This window comes from Crocodylus porosus, unplaced genomic scaffold (assembly GCF_001723895.1).
Source record: "Crocodylus porosus isolate Cpor-Errol unplaced genomic scaffold, CroPor_comp1, whole genome shotgun sequence".
Taxonomy (NCBI): Eukaryota; Metazoa; Chordata; order Crocodylia; family Crocodylidae; genus Crocodylus; species Crocodylus porosus.
The window spans coordinates 15118226-15136069 of record NW_017728911.1 but is presented as its reverse complement, the minus strand read 5'-3'; the positions used below and the strand labels follow the sequence as shown (position 1 = coordinate 15136069).

Genomic DNA, 17844 nt, shown 5'->3' with positions numbered 1-17844 from the left:
ATGCTGGTTCCCTCTCCCCAGGTGCAGCACCCTGCACTTGTCCTTGTTGAACCGCATTCTGCTCAGATCCGCCCACTTCTCCAACCTATCCAGGTCTGCCTGGATGCGGTCCCTGCCTGCCGGTGTATTCACTTTACCCCACAGCTTGGTGTCATCAGCGAACTTGAACAGGGTGCTCTCCACACCTTCGTCCAGGTCGCTAACGAAGATGTTGAACAGCACAAGCCCAAGGACCGAGTCCTGGGGGACTCTGCTGCCCACACCCTCCCAGGTCGACATCGACCTGTCCACCACCACCACCAGCCTTTGGGTGCGCCCCTGGAGCCAGTTTGCCACTCATGTGACCATGCATTTGTCAATGCTGCAGCCCCTCAGCTTGCCCACCAGAATTGGGTGGGACACTGTGTCGAAGCCTTCTGGAAGTCCAAGATGACATCGACTTCCTCCTTCCCATCTAAGCTCTTTGTTACCTGGTCTTAGAAAGAGACCAGGTTAGTCAGGCAGGATCAGCCTGGCACAAACCTGTGCTGGTTACCCCTCAACATCACTTCCCCTGCAGGGCTCTCACAAATGTGGCCCTTGATAATTTTTTCAAAGACCTTCCCCAGGATAGAAGCGAGGCTGACTGGCCTGTAGCTGCCAGGCTCTTCCTTCCTCCCCTTCTTGAAAATAGGGACCACATTGGCTCTTTTCCAGTCCTCAGAAACTTGGCCCAAGCACCAGGAGTCCTCGAACAGCCGTGTCAATGGCTCCGCAATGACACCAGCCAATCCCCTCAGCACCCGCGGATGAAGGTCATCCGGGCCCGCTGACTTGGACACATCTAAGCCCTCCAGGTAATCCTTAACTAGGTCTGAACTAACTGTCAGGAGACTCGCATCCTTCCTGGGCCTCTCTATGCTATCACCCAAGAGCGCCCCATGGTCAGCAGACAGGAACATGGAAGCAAGGAACTTGTTGAAGAGTTTGGCCGTCTCTTGCGCGTCCGCCACCAACTGCCCTGCCCTGCCCTGCCCCATAGGGGTCCAATGTTACCTCGAGTCTTCTTGCTACCTATATACTTGAAGGACTTTTTGTTATCCTTAATCCCAGAAGCTAATCTAAGCTCCAGTGCTGCTTTAGCCTTCCTCACCAAACCCCTACAAGCTCGGGTCAGGGAGGTGTACTCCTCCTTTGTCCCTGCCCCCTGCTTCCACCGCCAGTACGCTTTTTTCTTTGTCCTCAGGCCAGCCTGGATATCTGTGCTCAGCCATGAAGGCTTCTTGGACCCTTTCCCCACCTTCTTGCGCAGAGGAATTGCATCCTGTTGCACCCCAAGGATAGCCTCCTTGAGGAAGGACCACCTTTCCTGGACCCCCAGACTAGCTACCCCCTGGGCTCCAAGTCCCTCCCTGACTACTGCCCTGAGCACATCGAAGTTGGCTTTCCTAAAGTCAAGCATTTGCACTATGCTAGTTACCCTCCCCACCTTTCTCTGAATGGCAAACTGGATCCTTTCATGATCACTGTCCCCTAGCCTCCCTTGTACTAGCACCTCCCCCACCAGGTCGTCCCCAGAGGCTAACACCAGATCCAGTATGGCTTTTTCCCTAGTGGGGACGAGTACCTCCTGCACGAGGTGTAGGTCCTGTATGCACATCAGGAACCTTCGTGAGTGGCTAGACCTGGCCGACTGCTCCTCCCAGCTGATGTCAGGGTGATTCATATCACCCATGACCACAACATCCTTTGCACGCACGGCCTCCCCCAGCTGCCTGGAGAATCCCAGATCCAACTCTTCCTCCTGATGTGGTGGCCTGTAGTAAACCCCTACCACCAGATCCCTCTCCCCTTGCCCTCCTTGAAGTTTGAACCACGGGGTCTCAGTTAAGCCTTCCTCTGGTCCCATTTGGAAGGTAGAACTGGTATACTGTTTCCTAGCATAGAGCACAACCCCCCCTTACCTCAGGACACCACCCGCTTACCTCCCAACTTGCAGGCCTCTGTCCTTTCTTTCAAACAGCACCTACCACAATATCCTTTTTCTAGGCACAAATATCACATATATCACTACCTTTTCTGCAGCTCTAGGTTAATATCAATAAAGCTGGAGAGTATCTTCCCTTCTCAGAATATAAAACATTACACAGCCACTCTGAGTTACTATTGCCCTGTCCTTCAATGGAGGGAAGGTTTGGATGACAGTTCGCATAGCTGTGCAGTGACTGGCCTGATCCCTGCTGCACGCACCCACACACACCCCCTCTGCTGCAGCATGCTGGGGTGGGACTTCCCCTGATGTCATGTCTCTGCAGCTTGATCCCTGTCTCAGTAAATGGAGCAGTTGGTTCTGCAGCATTAAGGTCCCATTGCCCACAGAGAATGATATTTGGAGGTTACCAGTGGTTGGCCCTAAGCTATTATGCTGCCTAGCAAAGGAAGTCCTCTAACTTTCTCAGCATATGTATACATAGATATTTATGGCTACTGATAGACGTGAAAAAAACAACCACCCAGTGCTTTAAGCCTGGTGCACCTGCAAACCAAACACAGTGCGCGCCCAGAAGAGGCCTTGCGTTAGTTTGACCTGGCTTGCCCAAGGTCTGTATAGATCAGGCGCTTCAGTGGGCCTTTTGGGCACTTTTATAGCTAACTGAATCCAATATTAGATAAAAGAGCCAAAAATCCTGCTGAAGTGCCTGATCTATACAGACACTGGGGAGCCAATGTCCCCAGTGCTTCCTCTTTCAGTAAAGGGCTTTTGGGGGGGGGTTTCATGTCTGTAAGCAGCCTATATGTTTGGCTCCTCTCCTGCCACTAGTTCTGTCCCAGAGGATGGGATAGGGAGCTGAGAACCTGATATTTACATAAACCCATTCCTTGAACCCAAACTGAAGCAGCAAAAAGAAACATATACTTTTTAAATTTCTCTTTAAAATCCATTGTGCAAACCATTACTCACGTATTGCTAAATTTCAGAGGTAGTTTCCTTTGTGTTTTCTCCTCATATCGCTTAGATAAAAGGCTTAAAAATTCTGTTTTGAAGATGGATTCAAGCAAACTATCATATTCCTGCTCATGCAGAATGAACATATCATCCTGAAGTGTGCTGTAAAGAAATTGGACCACAAATCATTCAGGCAACAAAAACATTCTTGTGCTTTAATAGAATTTGAAAGGCAATCATTATGACTTTAAAAAATAATAATAATGAAGAATAAATAACTGAGCTCTGTTTTTTAGGTGATGTATTTTTGTGTGTGCAGCTGATAATGGAATTCCCAAAATAATCCCCACATGAGATATCTGACTGTGAATTGGTTTAAGTTAATTATTGTTTTATGAAATGGGAACATGGGCTACAATTAAAAACTCATATCCTTAACAACAGCAAAGCTGGTGATTAAAACTGAATTTGTAGTATGCTGTGTAAAGTTTAATTAAAACACTGAAAACAAACTTCTTCAAATGAGACTGAAACTCAGGCTAATAGAAAAAAGCAAATACATTTTAAATGAAGGTTCCCAGTCCTGTGCTGCTTTGCCTTGGACTTCAAATACAGTCTCTGGCAGAGTCCTCCTCCATTGCCATTAGTGAAACAATGCTGACTTAAACCAGGTGCAGATCCTGCATGCTGCTTCATTCAGACACATACAGTAGAGGTGCACTGATATATCGGCCCATATTGTATTGGCACCAATAAAAGAAAAATTGATATTATTGGCAATTGGCTTTTTTGGCTAAGTGGCCAATAATTTCACTGATAAACGCAACGTAGATGTGTGCAGCTGCAGCATGAACACAGCCAGGAATACAGCCTGGCAGCTTGGAGAGCAGTGTCTAGCCAGTAAGTCTGTGGTGGGGAAGAGGTATGGTGGGGGGCCTCACTGGGGCCTCCATGGTCAGGGAGGGAGTAGGGCTGGGGCAGGGTAGGGTGCGGGATGGATCTATGGGTGGCTCATCCGGGGGGGGGGCAGCTCCCCCTGCTGTGTGCACCTCTGCAGGAGGCACAGGGGCATGTGCCCCCTGGATTTGTGAAAGGGTAGGCTGCCCTCTGCAGGCTGGGGACCACACCAGCCTCTTCCCAGTGTGGGCTCAGCTGGGGCTGCACTTGAGGCAGGAGCAGCTGTGCTGGGAGGGGGGGCCACAGGGTTGCTATGGCAAATTCTGGGGTGGCTGCAGCTCACCCCATACCCCCCCTCCCAGTGCTATTGCTGCCTGCCCCAACCCTGCCCGCCCCAAGCACGGCCCCGGCCCAGCCTCCCTGCCAGGAAAAGGCAGGCACATCGTTTGGCCCCCAGCCCACAGTGTGTAGCCTGCCCTCACCCCATGCACAACTCTGAGGGGCACATCCCCCCTGTGCCTCCCCCAGGGGTGCATCAAGGGGGGAAACTCCCATCACTTCGATGAGCCGCCTGTGGCTCCATCTCCCCCAACACACTGGACAGTTTCTACCCGTCCCAGCCCTACTCCCTCACCATGAGAGGCCTCCATCTGCCTCCCCCACGCCTCTTCTCTCCCCAACTCACCTTCCCCACCACAGACTTACTAGCAGGACGCTGCTTTCCAAGCTGCTGGGCTGCATATCAGCAATCAGATCAATATTGGCCAGTACAGCTGGTTAATATTAGGCCATTGGTACCGGCCAGTCGATGCACCCATAATATACAGGTATCTTGCTGAAGTCACAGCCTGCAGAACTGGGGAACACTGTACTGGGATGATTCTGCATCCTTTTGCAGTCCTCAGAGGGGAAAATACTCCCTTGTACTTCTAAGGACCCTGGCAGATTAACCAGCTCGTAACATCTTAAGCACTAATGTGGCCACACGTTAATGCAATTAATTGTGCAATAAAATAAAGAATAAGCCACAAAGTTATTACACAAAATATGCATAATAATGTTTCCCAGGATGCCAAGTTGCATGTGTGGCCAGGCTGACCAGGGCTCCCAATGCCCATGCACCCTCAAGGCTTGACTGCTGCTCCCAAACTTGGGGGTGCATCAGAGTCAAGGGCTCCAATATGCCCCTAATTCTGGGAGCCCCAATTAGCTGCCACTCCACCCACAGGGGCACATTGGAGCCCTCAATTCTGATATGGTCTTGAGGCTGGAAACAGGGATCAGCTACCTGGCTCCTCAATTCGGGTGCAGGGGGAGCCTGGAATCACGGTCCCAGTGCCACCGTTGTGCTTCATGCTATGTTTGTGTGCTGGAACTGTGCTGATTGGGATCACACATCAGATCCCCTGGCTTTTTTAGTTGAATGTCTGCCAGGAACCTTAGTCACCAAAACAGGTTTAATATTGTTTCCACCTTAACAGCTTTAATAGTTCTTGTTTATATTTAGTGGCATCTTGTTACACAAATCTAAGAGTAAGTATGGGTCACTAAGCCAGTAACTTCTGAGCTGAACCACCAAGACACTGCCTGCTCCTGTCTGCCCCACATTTCTCTGTGTTAAAATGAACCAAAATCCTTACCTTCCAGCGCTTCACAGACTGAGTTAATTACTGGTGCATCAGACATTAATATTCAGCATATTTATTATCGTGTTATTGATAGGGAGCTACAGAAATCATGATTTCACAGAAGTAGGCAGTGCCCACGAAATCCACAGAAAAAAACTTACTGAAAATAAAATGCTGGCTCCCCAGAGGGGGCTCACCAAGACGGGTTACAGACTGCCAGCTTGATGATTCCTACCCCTTGCTGCTGACTGGCTGTGAGGGCGGCCTGTTATGTGGCCCTGCCCCTCTCCACCAATCAGCAGGGAGAGGCAGGGCTACATGACAGGCTGCTCTCACAACCAATCAGTGGTGAGGGACAAACCACCAGGGCCCCTTGGCCAAGCAGAAGCATGGGGGTGGAGGGCAGGGGTGCGCCATGCTTTTCCTGCAAAACGGCTGCCAGAATCCAAGTTCTGCCCACGAAATTGCCAGGCAGCCACCTCCAATTAGGTGGGTCCTTAGATATTGACTTCATTTGTGCTGTGTTGATTTACACCACTCAAAAACTGGGTCCTAGTCTCTTCCCTCCTTTTTTTGAACAAAGATTTTGTTATAATGATTCCTTAGAGAAAATGTAATGATTAGCATTATATTACAGCTGTCCCTTTTGTAGAGTTTACTCTACTACAGTACAGCTGAAGTCAAAGTCTCTCTACTGTCTTATTTATTGCAAGCACTTGTTGCATCTCTGATACATGCTAGTTTTAGCATTAATTTAATATCCCATCCTGCAGCTAGGAAATGAAGCCTTTTGCAGGAAACTGGGAAAGGATCCTAGAAGTCCTTTTTCTTAAGGGATGGAATCTGTTGCTCTCATTCACCTATATTTTTTTTTATAAAAGATTCCAGCAAATTAAGACATGAGAGCATGGATATTGGGGCTACATGGACAATCAGGGATAGAAGTGAGGAAAAGGGTGTTTGATTTCTCACAACCTTCCCTACACCCCCCTGTCCCATAGGCATAACTAAAAAGCTTCACTTTATAGCAGGGGTGTCAAAGACACAGCCCATGAGCCAAATTCAGCCCACAGAGCCCTCTTATCTGGCTCTGGTGCTGTCCCCGGGTCTCACAGTTCAGCCATGTGGCACACATCGAACTGGCCCCGCATGTATGTCCTCGAGCCAATGCAGGCAGCACTGGCTCCATCTGGCTCAGGATCTGTGGTGCGTGTGGATCACCTGGACTAGCTGGAATGGGTACTGGAACTGGCATGCTGGGGGTGATGGGGGGGGCATGAGTGCCCCATATGACAAATCCAGCACCCACCCTGGCTTGTCGCACATGGCTTGTGTCCCAAACTCTGGGTGGTTGCATATGACTGGCATCAAACCAATGCCAATCAGAGCAGGCACTAGATCTGGCATGGGATGGGGTCCATGAGCCTGATATAGCCCGCAGGTCTGAATGTGTTGGATACCCCTGCTTTAGCGTGCAGAATGAATGAAAAATCATTAGACAAGTCTTATATCAGTGTCAAAAAGCATCCCTACAACCCTCTTGGTATTATTCTGGTTACAGGCATACAGCCACTTACAAAAGCTTGCAGATATATTTGTTCACCCGCTCAGATTCAGACTTATCCTTGGATCTGTCCACTGCCTTACTCATGGGTTTGGGCTGCAATTTCTTACAGATGTTAGCAGTTGCACACAGTTTTTAAAGGCACTCAAACCAGTTTGTGGCTTTGCTTACTGGCATCTTTTATCTCCTGCTCTGACTAATGACATTAGAAAACACTGTTTTACTGTTTAAATCTCTTCTCAGCATGTTACATGTCGCATACTAAGCAAAAGAGGAGGCCTTAGTCTGCAGTTCTTTGAAGAGAAAAACCATTCATTAAGCTTTCAACAGTTGAAATCCTGTTAGGTTTTGAGTTAACATTTATTAAGAACGGCTGCTTTTTACAAGATAGTTTATTAGAGGTAGCTGCTGGCAGAGTATTCAGCAGTGTAAACATCCATGTGTCTTAGTCACTGCAGCTAAAAGCAGGGGCAAGCCCAGCTTCTCTGCAGCCAGGTGAAAGGGAAGTTCAAATTAGATGGCTGTCAGCAAGGAATGGCTTCTTTTCTCTAGTAGGCACATGAGGTTGTAAGCTTTAAAGGAAAAGTCACTGATGTCTAACAGATCTGGATGTTTATTACTTCAGCATATCATAACTTTCCAAACAGAACTAGTTAGGTCAGGGGTTTTCAGCCGGGGCATGTGTAGACTGTCACGGAAGCCCTCTGCATTTGGAAGGCCCCGGGGGGTATGCAGCAGCAGCACGAAGCCTCTGGGACCTCCCCCCCATCACTGATCAGCCGCCAAGGGTACCCCCTGATCAAAAAAGGTGGAAAACCCCCAAGCTGGGTTAAGTAATCAGCATGCAGGGCTCCTGTTTCTGAATGCAAATGCTCTTTCACGCAGCTAATAGTGGCAGAATTGAGTTTACTCAGTTACAGCCACCTACTTCTTGGTGATCTGGCTATGATGAACTTACCTCTTCAGGCATGCCTTTTATACCTTTCCTTTCCAGCACGCTTACCTGACAGCTGGCCCTTTAAATTTGGGACAGGCAACTAGCCGCAGCCCTTTGATGTTCATTTTCTATCTGGTTGCTGTGGGCTGAACTTTCTTCCCTACAAACTTTTAAGCAGTTTTTTTTCGGTGGATTCCACACGGAATGGGAAGAGAACCTATCTGTGTGCTGTAGGAGCTCTTGGTATAATTTACAATACAAGTGCCAACATTGCCATTTCCTCCTCTGTCATTCCTTCTTAAGAGCTGAATTTCCACATGCTTCCATATACTTCCCCATCCTTACAACTTCCCTCTGATTCCTGTCCTCCCACTCCTGCCTCACCACCCTGCCAAACACTGAAGCACCGAGCTTTCTTATCATGGGGAGGAAGATGTGTGAAAAGATGCCTTTTTAAAAAAATCACGTAATCTATAACCAGTATAGGAGTGAAAATTTTACAAACAAAGCAAAACGATGACCTATGACCATACCAAATAAAGCAACACTGAAAGAGACTGTTAAGTGAAGTACATGTGCAGTAGGAAGCAGTGCTGGTGGTTCAGTAGGTGATACCCTTCTTGATGAATTGAGTAGGAATCCCTCTTATTTATGGTGTTGATGGCACTGTACTGTTCTCTAGGTGAACTGTAAAACTCAATTTATTCACAGTCATTAAAGACACTGTGGCATTTTAACAAGAGCCTGGGGAGCAGCCTCATATTTTGGATAAAGTCTACTTTGCAACTGTATAAAACCACATAAATAACCATGATTTTAACATTTTTTTCTAGTATAACTACATTCGGCTTAACTAAAATACACCCAGTTGCTTTAACTGGATAGCCTTCACCTCATCACAAATGTATGTAGTATCGTATCTGCTGTTAACTTGAGTTGACCTTCCGCAAGCTACTATGCCTTTAAATTGTATAAAAACATGATCTAATCCAGTATATAATAGAGATGATAATATATTGTTGAGATAACAGTTGCTTAGGTAATAATCTATTTTTCAAATACTAGTTTATCCTTTTTTCTCTCTCTCTGTACTTCAACCCTCATATAAATACATGCTCACACTCTTTTTTGGTATCCCTATTAAATTACCACATATTGAAGGAAGACTATAATCTATACAAGAATTGAACCATTTGAAATATATATATAATAGGAGAAAACTTCAGATTCATTTCAAAGTTGGCTCAGTGATCAAATGATTTTAAAAAGATGTGGACTATTTAAGGCTGGGAAAGATTAATTCAGTTTTGAAAACCTACTTATGAAAGAATTAAAAAGATGAAAAACTTTTATTAAAATCCCAACAAGTGTTGAACTTGACATCTCTGAAAAATTAGGCCTGGCATTTTTTGTGCATTTATATTTGGTGTTAGTTTCACATACATGCAAACATATAGGCATTAAAATTGCTGCAGGAAGATTTAATTAATTCAGTAAGCAATCTATTGAGACTCTCAAGGAAAACTTTAATTCTTGCCACCTGAGTTCTCTGATTCTCCATAATGGAGAACTAATAATTTTTGTGGCTTGTTTCTTACCCCATTTAACATTATTTTCCTAACTCAATACAGAACAAGACCACCATGCAAGGCTTGAGGTCACTCTAAAATGGACACACCTTTTCCTGCTACTAGAAAACTAGAAAGTTCTATATTAAGAACAATATAGAAATCTAATTTTGCTCTTTCCTAAGCACCTCATAATGTCTATCTACAGGTTTTTAAATGGGCTGATGAGCCAGGGATTTATAAGTGTGTACTTAAAACTGTGTTTTAGTATCTAGCAGCAACACTTAAATGGAGATACACTTTTTTTTTTAAATAATTAATCCAATTTTTAATACTAAATTCCTGTACAAATGGCTTTGTACTCCAGTGTCCTGAATTTCAATCAGTGGTAGCTCTGGCAAACTGGAAACAAACGCAAAAACAGCAAGACTGTTCTCTTTCTTTGAGGGATGAAGTGATTTTGATGAAAGTCCATTTGTCTGATGTGCAGTCTCTTCCTGTTTTGTACTCAGTCACCTGGAAGTGGGTTTTTCAGCTTTATATGGACACAGAAGCTATTTCCTGCAATCTGGGATTTGTTTGGCACTGAGTCAGCAGAAATGCTGAGAAACCCACCAGGATTAAAGGCTTAACATACAAAGGCAAGAGCAGAAACATAATTTCAGCAGCCTTTACTGGCAGCGCACCAAGAAGCATAGGGCTCATGCACAGTGTACCTAAAAATCACTGAAAACTACTCTTGGGAGGAGGAGTTTGGATCAAGACTCCTTAGCATCTAATTAACATTAATTACAGTGATTGATAATTCTGTTGCAGAACAGATTTTTCTGGGAAAACACTTGATAAACTGAACTACTGGTAAAGACAGTACCACTTTAACTGGCACTCAGAAAATGTGTGTGTCTTTCTGAACTTAGCATATTGACAAAAATGGAAAGGAACTGTAGTTTCCAGAATGGGTCCTATTGTTATTATTTTTTTAATTAACTGAGAAGTGCTCATGTGATCCCAGCCTTTGTAAATCATCTCCTTTTTCCCATTTCTACAGGGGATTTTTCCCCCCTGCCAGGAAAAAAGACCCTGGCTAGGCACTGACCTTAGAGAAACTGTAAGAACTCTTTCCACTTCAATCTTCCTCTTTAACACCTCTTTCACCAGGCCCCTCTCTGGACCTTGCTTCACTTTTTCACGACCAATTAAGTATATGCACTTAGGAGTGAGGACAAGGTCTCGCTTCACACCCTGAAATGTAAAAAATAAATTTGTAGCACTAACAAAATGTGGAGGCACCTGTGATCATTTAATGAGAAACACAAAGATGCTCCATAGGCATATAACATACAGGCAACCCCTACTTATCGTGGTTTCAATTAGCGCCTTTTCACTATAGCGCTCATTTAAAATTGATACCTGATTTCACTGAGCGCTCAGCCACTTTTGCTATAGCGCTCAGTGGAATCAGAGAGTTCTGGCGAGAAGGCGGGGAGAAGCAGCGGTGGCAGCGGCAGTGAGTGGGGATGGGCATAAGCATGGGTGGGGTGGGGAGAAGCCAGGCACAGCTGGTGAACACAGACTGGGGGGGCAGTGGAGCGTCCCACGGAGGGGGTGTGGTTTTGCAGCCGGCCGGGAGCAGGGTGGGGTTTACAGCCAGCCAGGCATGTAGCAGGGAGGCTGCAAACCCCCTTGCTCCCAGCCATCTGCAAACATCCACCCCGCTCCTGTGGGATGCTTCACTGCCTGAGTTCACCAGCCGAAGAGGCAAAGATGGCAAGGAGTGCGGGGCCTGCACCAGTGCCCAGGGCCAGGGCCAGTGGGGGCCTGCACCCCGGTGGGGCAGCAGGAGTGCGGGGCCCAGGGCCAGGGCTGGCAGGGGCCCCAAGTGGGGCAGCAGGAGTGCCTGTGTCCAGGCTGGCATGTGGGGCCAGAGTGCCCAGTGAGTGGGTGGGTGGGGAGAGGCGGCAGCAGTGAGACGCGGTGAGTGATGGGGACAGGCATCAACACAGGGTCTGCATCAGTGCCCAGGGCCAGGGCCAGCAGGGGCCCAAGGCTGGGCAGCAGGAGTGCAGGCCCAGGCTGGCACGTGGGACTGGAGTGGCTAGCAGGCTAATGGGGAGATGTGGAGGCAGCCAATATTTACCATTCATTACTATGAGCAAATGGATTTTGCTTGGTGCGGTTTCGCTTAACACTCATTTTTTCTGGAACCAATTAAGAGCACTAAGCGAGGGTTACCTGTACTGGATTTACTGGAGGAGAGGTTGATGTTAGTGAGGGAGAATGGGGGGGATATATGATATTCACCTTGAAGTGCATAACATTTAATATTTAGTTCCCTATGTGTTGACTTTGCTCCTCTCTACCCAGCAGCTGCCACACACCTCTGGTCTTCGGACAGGAAGCTTGAAAATGGCATTGCATGGATCATAGCAGATAACGATACAGTGTCAAGATAACTATTGCTTAGGTAACCATGTATTTTTCAAGTCCTAGTTTATCCTTTCTTGTCTCTTTCTACACTTGACTCCCCATATACACATTAATATAACATAAACATCATGTCTGAAAAATATGATGGTCTCCTGTATCAGATACCACATGCATTCATCGATCCAGAGGAAAACTGTCCCTCTGAACCTGCAATCCCAGGTTGTTAGGCACTGCTCTATACCTCAGTTATGATAAGGGGCTGATGTTTTCTAAGCACACTGGATGGTCCATTAAAGGATGGCTCCAAAAAGCCATGGCCAGACTCATGATCACTGGGTTTTTCTCTAATCATACCTTAAATCGTCTGTCATATTTTGTGACAGTATCAGCAAAATCAATCTTTTCTCTCTTGCCCACAAACTGGCGTAGCTCTGGATGCTCTTCCATGCCTATGTAGTCCCCAATGAAGTTCCTGTTAATGCTGTTTCGCCTTCTTTCTTTCTTGTTCAGCAACAGATCTGAGGCTTGAATACCCAAAGTAGTCATTAGTTAGTGGTATTTACTAAAGAAAGAGCTAAAAGGGCTTTATATTAAGTTTCAAATTAGGAGGAAATCCAAACAAATATATTTGTCTGAAAGAAGGGGGCAAAAACATGAGTTTCCTTGCTAATCCTTTCTACCGGCTGGGATGCACTTTCAGTCAGGCCTATTAAAACATGCTGACGACTGTCTAATGGAAATGAACTCAAAGTACTTCCAGAATTGGGGAAACTCTGAGATAAATCTGAACTCTGATTAATGAGGACAATAGATATGTTTGAAACCAGTGGCGTTTTCAGTGGGGGGGAGGGGGGATTTCTAATTTAACTCAATGGTTAATAGACCAATCATGAATCCAATCCCTTGAGTGTTGCAATAGTTGAGATCAAAGGAGCTATTAAAGGCATGAACACATTCAAACACATGATTTGGGACTCTTTCTGACAAAACAGCTCTAAAAAAGCATGCAACTGTTGTGTCTAGCAATACTTTCCCCTGGAATACATGATAACAATACCAACAACTGAGTACTATTCAAAGTCCTTTGCTGCCATAAGAGGTTTGTCCTGTAATAAGCATTCAGGCTTAAGAGTGTGTCACTTCCCTAGAAGGCAATTAAGCATGACAGCTATAACACTGAATTTGTACTAGCCCCAGGCTACCCAGGTTTCACTCATGGGAAGCTGCTTTTCCCACTTCCCTTCAAAATGCTAGTTAACATTTATCTCCCAGCCCTTCAGCTGGCTAGCAGAATGCGCTTCTTCTTAAGTCAAAGCTTGTACTGCAGTGCAACTGCTTGCACCGCAGATGGGAGGCATTTCCCTTGTTCTTTTTGTTTTATTTCTGTCTTTGAAAAAACCATTTAGTTCTCACAGCATTACCTACCTTCTTCTCTCATTTGTACATATTTTTTCTTGGCTGCATATTTCCGCCAGGCCCTCTGGATTGCCCGAGCATATCCATCATACTTCCGCTCTCTCATCTCTTCCAATAAAAATAGCTGCACATAGGGAGGTAAAATAAGCCAAACAGTTTGAGGATTAAGAGGGCTTAGAAAAAGCCATGTTTTTCTTTTAACCAACCATCTATTTGCTTCATTCTAGAACAGGGGTAGGCAACCCCTGGCACGGGTGCCAGAGCACGGCATGCAAAACCATTTTGCTTGACACCTGTGCCTCAGGTTGGACAGGAGGGAAGGGGCTGGAGCTGTCCTCGCACAGCAAGGGTGAGGCCCCTCATGGCTCCTCCGCTGTCTGCCCCTGGCATGCCATCATATTACAAGTTGAGGTTACAGGTGTTTGTGGCACTGCCCAAAAACCTTGCTGACCCCTGCTCTAGAGCAAAGACTGCCTTACATGCAGGAGGTACTAGAAGGTGGCTAGATACCATCTCCTGCCCAAACATAGCTTCTGAAAAATCTGGAAACAAAGTTGAGGAATTATCTATAGAATCATGACATATTTGTATTGATGTAATTGTGTTAGGTACAGACATTTCAATTTTCTAATAAATATACTGGAGGCTGTTGCCAAACCCAAGTATATTCCTCTTGCAAAATTGTTAAAATCCATGAGTGGGTCATGAATTCCTGTAGAAACCATGGGGAGCTCCTTCTAGGATTCTGTGTGAAGACACCATATCTCACGTGTTTTACTGGTCACAGAATCCTATAACTATCATAGCACATTTATAACTAAACTTCATAATGTACAGGATTGATACATTCAAAGATGGTCCAATGTGACAGCATTAAATCATGCTATATGCAGACAAAACCATGTCTGGAACCAATTGTGGTCCTGCTACAAAATTATTTAAAAGTTACAATGTAGACAGGGACCTGAATTTTAAAAAACATTCCCTTAACAAAAATAGCTGTGGCACAACAGCATCAGCAGGGCCCAGGGATGCCTACAAACATGCATCAGATTATCTAATGCAGCAAATGAAAGGATGGAAAAAAATGCAAGTGAAGCTGACTCAGCACAATACCCTGCCATGTACATGAACAAACTGAAGATGTAAATGCTCTTCTTTCACAAGCTTCTTTCTGTTTTAGTCATTTGAAAAGCTACATGTAAAAAAAGTTGCTCAAACTTTTCATGCAGAAAGGGTGTTTCCAATTTTGTCTCCCCTTCAAAGCATAACATCCAAACTCCAGGGTAGGTGTGGAGGCACCTAGCCATGATTTCCAAGCTAAATCCAGAGATTTTAGGAAAGAATCCAGAGTGTCAAAAACATTCTGGCCTGTTATACTCTATTATACTCTTTTTGACTTCTTTGCAACAGAAGAATTGTTCTTTTATTTTTCACTCTGGTCAAAAAATCAGTAAAAGCTAAGAGCTGGCATTTTTCACGCAGTGCTTTGAGTCTAATAAGGTTGAGAACCACTGATGTAGCAGGTCAGATTTAGGTGATCAGAACCATAATTTCTGGTCTCAAATGTATGCATATTATAGCAACTCTGGCAGAAAAGCAAAAAAAAAAAAAAAAATTCTGGAATGAAAAGTTTTACAGCTTATCTTAAGGCCAGCTTATCTAGCCAGTCTAGTAACTTTCATATCTGGTTAAAAAAATGAAAGGACTGACATTAGGAACACATATTTAACATTTTACTTGCCAGATTTAAGATTTGACCTGCTACTTCTACTGCTGACACAGAGCAAGTCCACAGCTTGACTCCAAGCACAGAATGGACAGTGGTATGTGTGTCAAGATATAATGTGATTGGGTAACCCTCTACTAGATTTAAACCTGATTGGGACCATTACAGCCATATCAGGGTAATGTCAAGAGGTTCTCTGGGTGATGACAACCAATAAACTTAGTGAAATGCTAAAAGAAGCACATTTTAAATGTTAAAACTTCCCCTCTCCCACAGACTTCTGCTGTGCAACATGATGAAATATGCTGGGAATTAAAAATTGGCTATGCCTCCCTAGTGTTTCTATACTGTTCACCCGCTCAGATGTGCATGTACTGAAATGGGCATGGGCAGAAAAGGGCATTTTTTTCTACTGAAATGTAGAACTTAAATCAGTCAATGTGGAGATTAAATACAGAAATTTAATATTGAAAAATTACCACAAGCCTTTTAGAAACTGGCTTTACTTCTTTGTGTTGACTATCTAGTATCTCAAAGCTGTGCACAAAATGATAAAACCTATGCAAACATGTATGTAAAACCTCAATGCTATATGAACATCCTCCCTATAATCAACTATTTTAGTACTGGATACCACCCACAAACATAAAACAACCCTTCTCACTCAATTCTAAAAGTATAGGATATACATGCTGACATTGGTTTAAATATTTTGATAAAAAATGTGAGAAACTGGGTCTCTCCTTTAAAGAACCTTATGTAATCTCTTCAACTACAGCTTCATATTTTTAGTGGAAGTTTGTTGCAATTTTTTCAGTGAAATGCTGCTTAGAAGTAAAATACCATTTTGACCAACTTAAAACCTAATGGCAATGTGTCACTTTCACTGAAACTTTTGGTACAAGTTTTCAGGGTATTAGGGCCTCTGGCCAATCAGGTCTGGCTGGGCCGAGCTCTTGAGCTTTCACATCTGACCCTGATCCTGGCCTAATGCGACTGCCCACTCAGCCCTTTTAAGCACACCTGCAGTTTCAGGCTTGTGTTCAGCCTTGTGTTCATTGCTGTATCTGATTCACCTGCATCCTGACTCGCCTTTGGCTTTGGTTTTCACTGATCCTGCTCTTGGATCTTCCCTGGCACTCAGCACCCAGCTTTCTGATTCTTCTGGGTTCTGCCCTTAGCTTGCACCTTGTACTATGTCTCTCATAGCTCCCTCTCCATTTTCTGGGGACCTGGTCCCGCATTTCATGCTCCATTGATCCAGACATCAACCTGATGCCCCAGTAACCTGTACCCTCACCTAGCTGACCTCCTGGTTGCCCTCCAGGGCCTTCCCCCAGGCCAGCTGCCTATGCCCCGGTCGAACCATTACACTGGTCCAGGATAAAAATATATATATATATATATATATATATATATATACACACACACACACTGTATAAAAGCACTCAGTGAGATTCTTGATACTGGGCTCAAGAAGTGAAAGAAATACTAGCTCTTATCAACTCACATTTACAGACTTGGTTTTATTAGTATTTGCATTAGAACAGTTTCTGTAACTGCCATAAGATAGACTATATTTCAGCGCATCAGTACATGGCTCCAAATTTTGTTAAAGGATTGTTATTTTTGTAAGAGAACTCATTCCTCCTTTCTTAATATGACTTTATCAGCAGCCCCAGCATCCAGCCAACTTTTAAATCAATTCACAACTGTATTGCCCATTTGATGGTTACTATACCTTGCTAGTGTTATACTACCAGAGGCAGTTTTTTTCAAGCTGCCAAAAAGACATAATTGAAAAACAATATAAACAATATTTTCTGTTTGTCACCTAAAAAGCTACATGTAAAAGGTTGCTCAATTTTTTCATGCAGAAAGGGTGCAGATCAGAATGGATTTGCTTTAGAAAGCCCCCCTCTTTTTTTTCAATTTACCACCTAAAATCCTGTAAAGACTTAGAAATGCTATGTAAAAATAGTGTCATACATAGATTTGAAGTAAAAGGAAACTTAATCTAGTAAAAACAACTTTCACAAGGGCCTCCCTTGCCTTTGTACATAAAGATGAAGTTATTTATTCAGGTGTGCGGTATAAATATAAACAACCACAGTCTTCTGCCATACATAAAATCTTACTTCTCAGTTAGCTGGTAATCTTCCGTATACAGAAAGTTTACAAAATTCCCTTCACAAACATGCAAACGTTAGATAGGATTTTAGCCCTCAGGATCAATCACTAAACTCCAATCAACTGCAGTAGGGGAATGATCAAGCTCATAGCTAGTGCACTTGAGATTACAGCAACACTACTCATGTTCCCTTTTGTCACCACATACTTTTATTTTTTCTGCTCAAATATCAATAGACAGTCTTTTAAAGCTTTCTTTCCTTCAAAAGAAATGTGACCCTAGCAGTATGATGAATTTAATAAAATGAAATTATAGAATAATGATTTTGGGAAATACAAACCTAGCTGGAAAATGTTTGCTTTCATCCCGCCTAGTGGAAAATTAGAATTCTAACTGGAAAAAAAAAGTTTCAAATTCTTTGCTACACAGTCAAAAACAGTGCAATTCTCCCCCCTCACCCGACCTCAAAAATTGAGGAGGGTGCATATTTTTCAATATTTTCAACCAGCTCTCAAGAATCTTCCATGAATTTCTCCCTCGTTAATTTCTACTGAATATTCCAGTAGATATTATGGATATATGACTTCGTTTTAAATCTAAATTGGACTAGATGCCAGTCTA

General features: G+C 44.3%; 1 protein-coding gene across 1 annotated transcript in view; it reads right to left on the bottom strand.

Annotated features, from left to right (window-relative positions):
- Positions 1-17844, bottom strand: part of MYO1E (myosin IE) — a gene marked incomplete at its 5' end in the record, with an annotated part of 94060 nt that overhangs the window by 15427 nt on the left and 60789 nt on the right. The window contains 4 exons of the mRNA XM_019533162.1: positions 2942-3088; positions 10617-10762; positions 12302-12471; positions 13373-13487. Coding sequence (XP_019388707.1) covers positions 2942-3088; positions 10617-10762; positions 12302-12471; positions 13373-13487 — 578 coding nt within the window. The remainder of the gene's footprint in view (positions 1-2941; positions 3089-10616; positions 10763-12301; positions 12472-13372; positions 13488-17844) is intronic.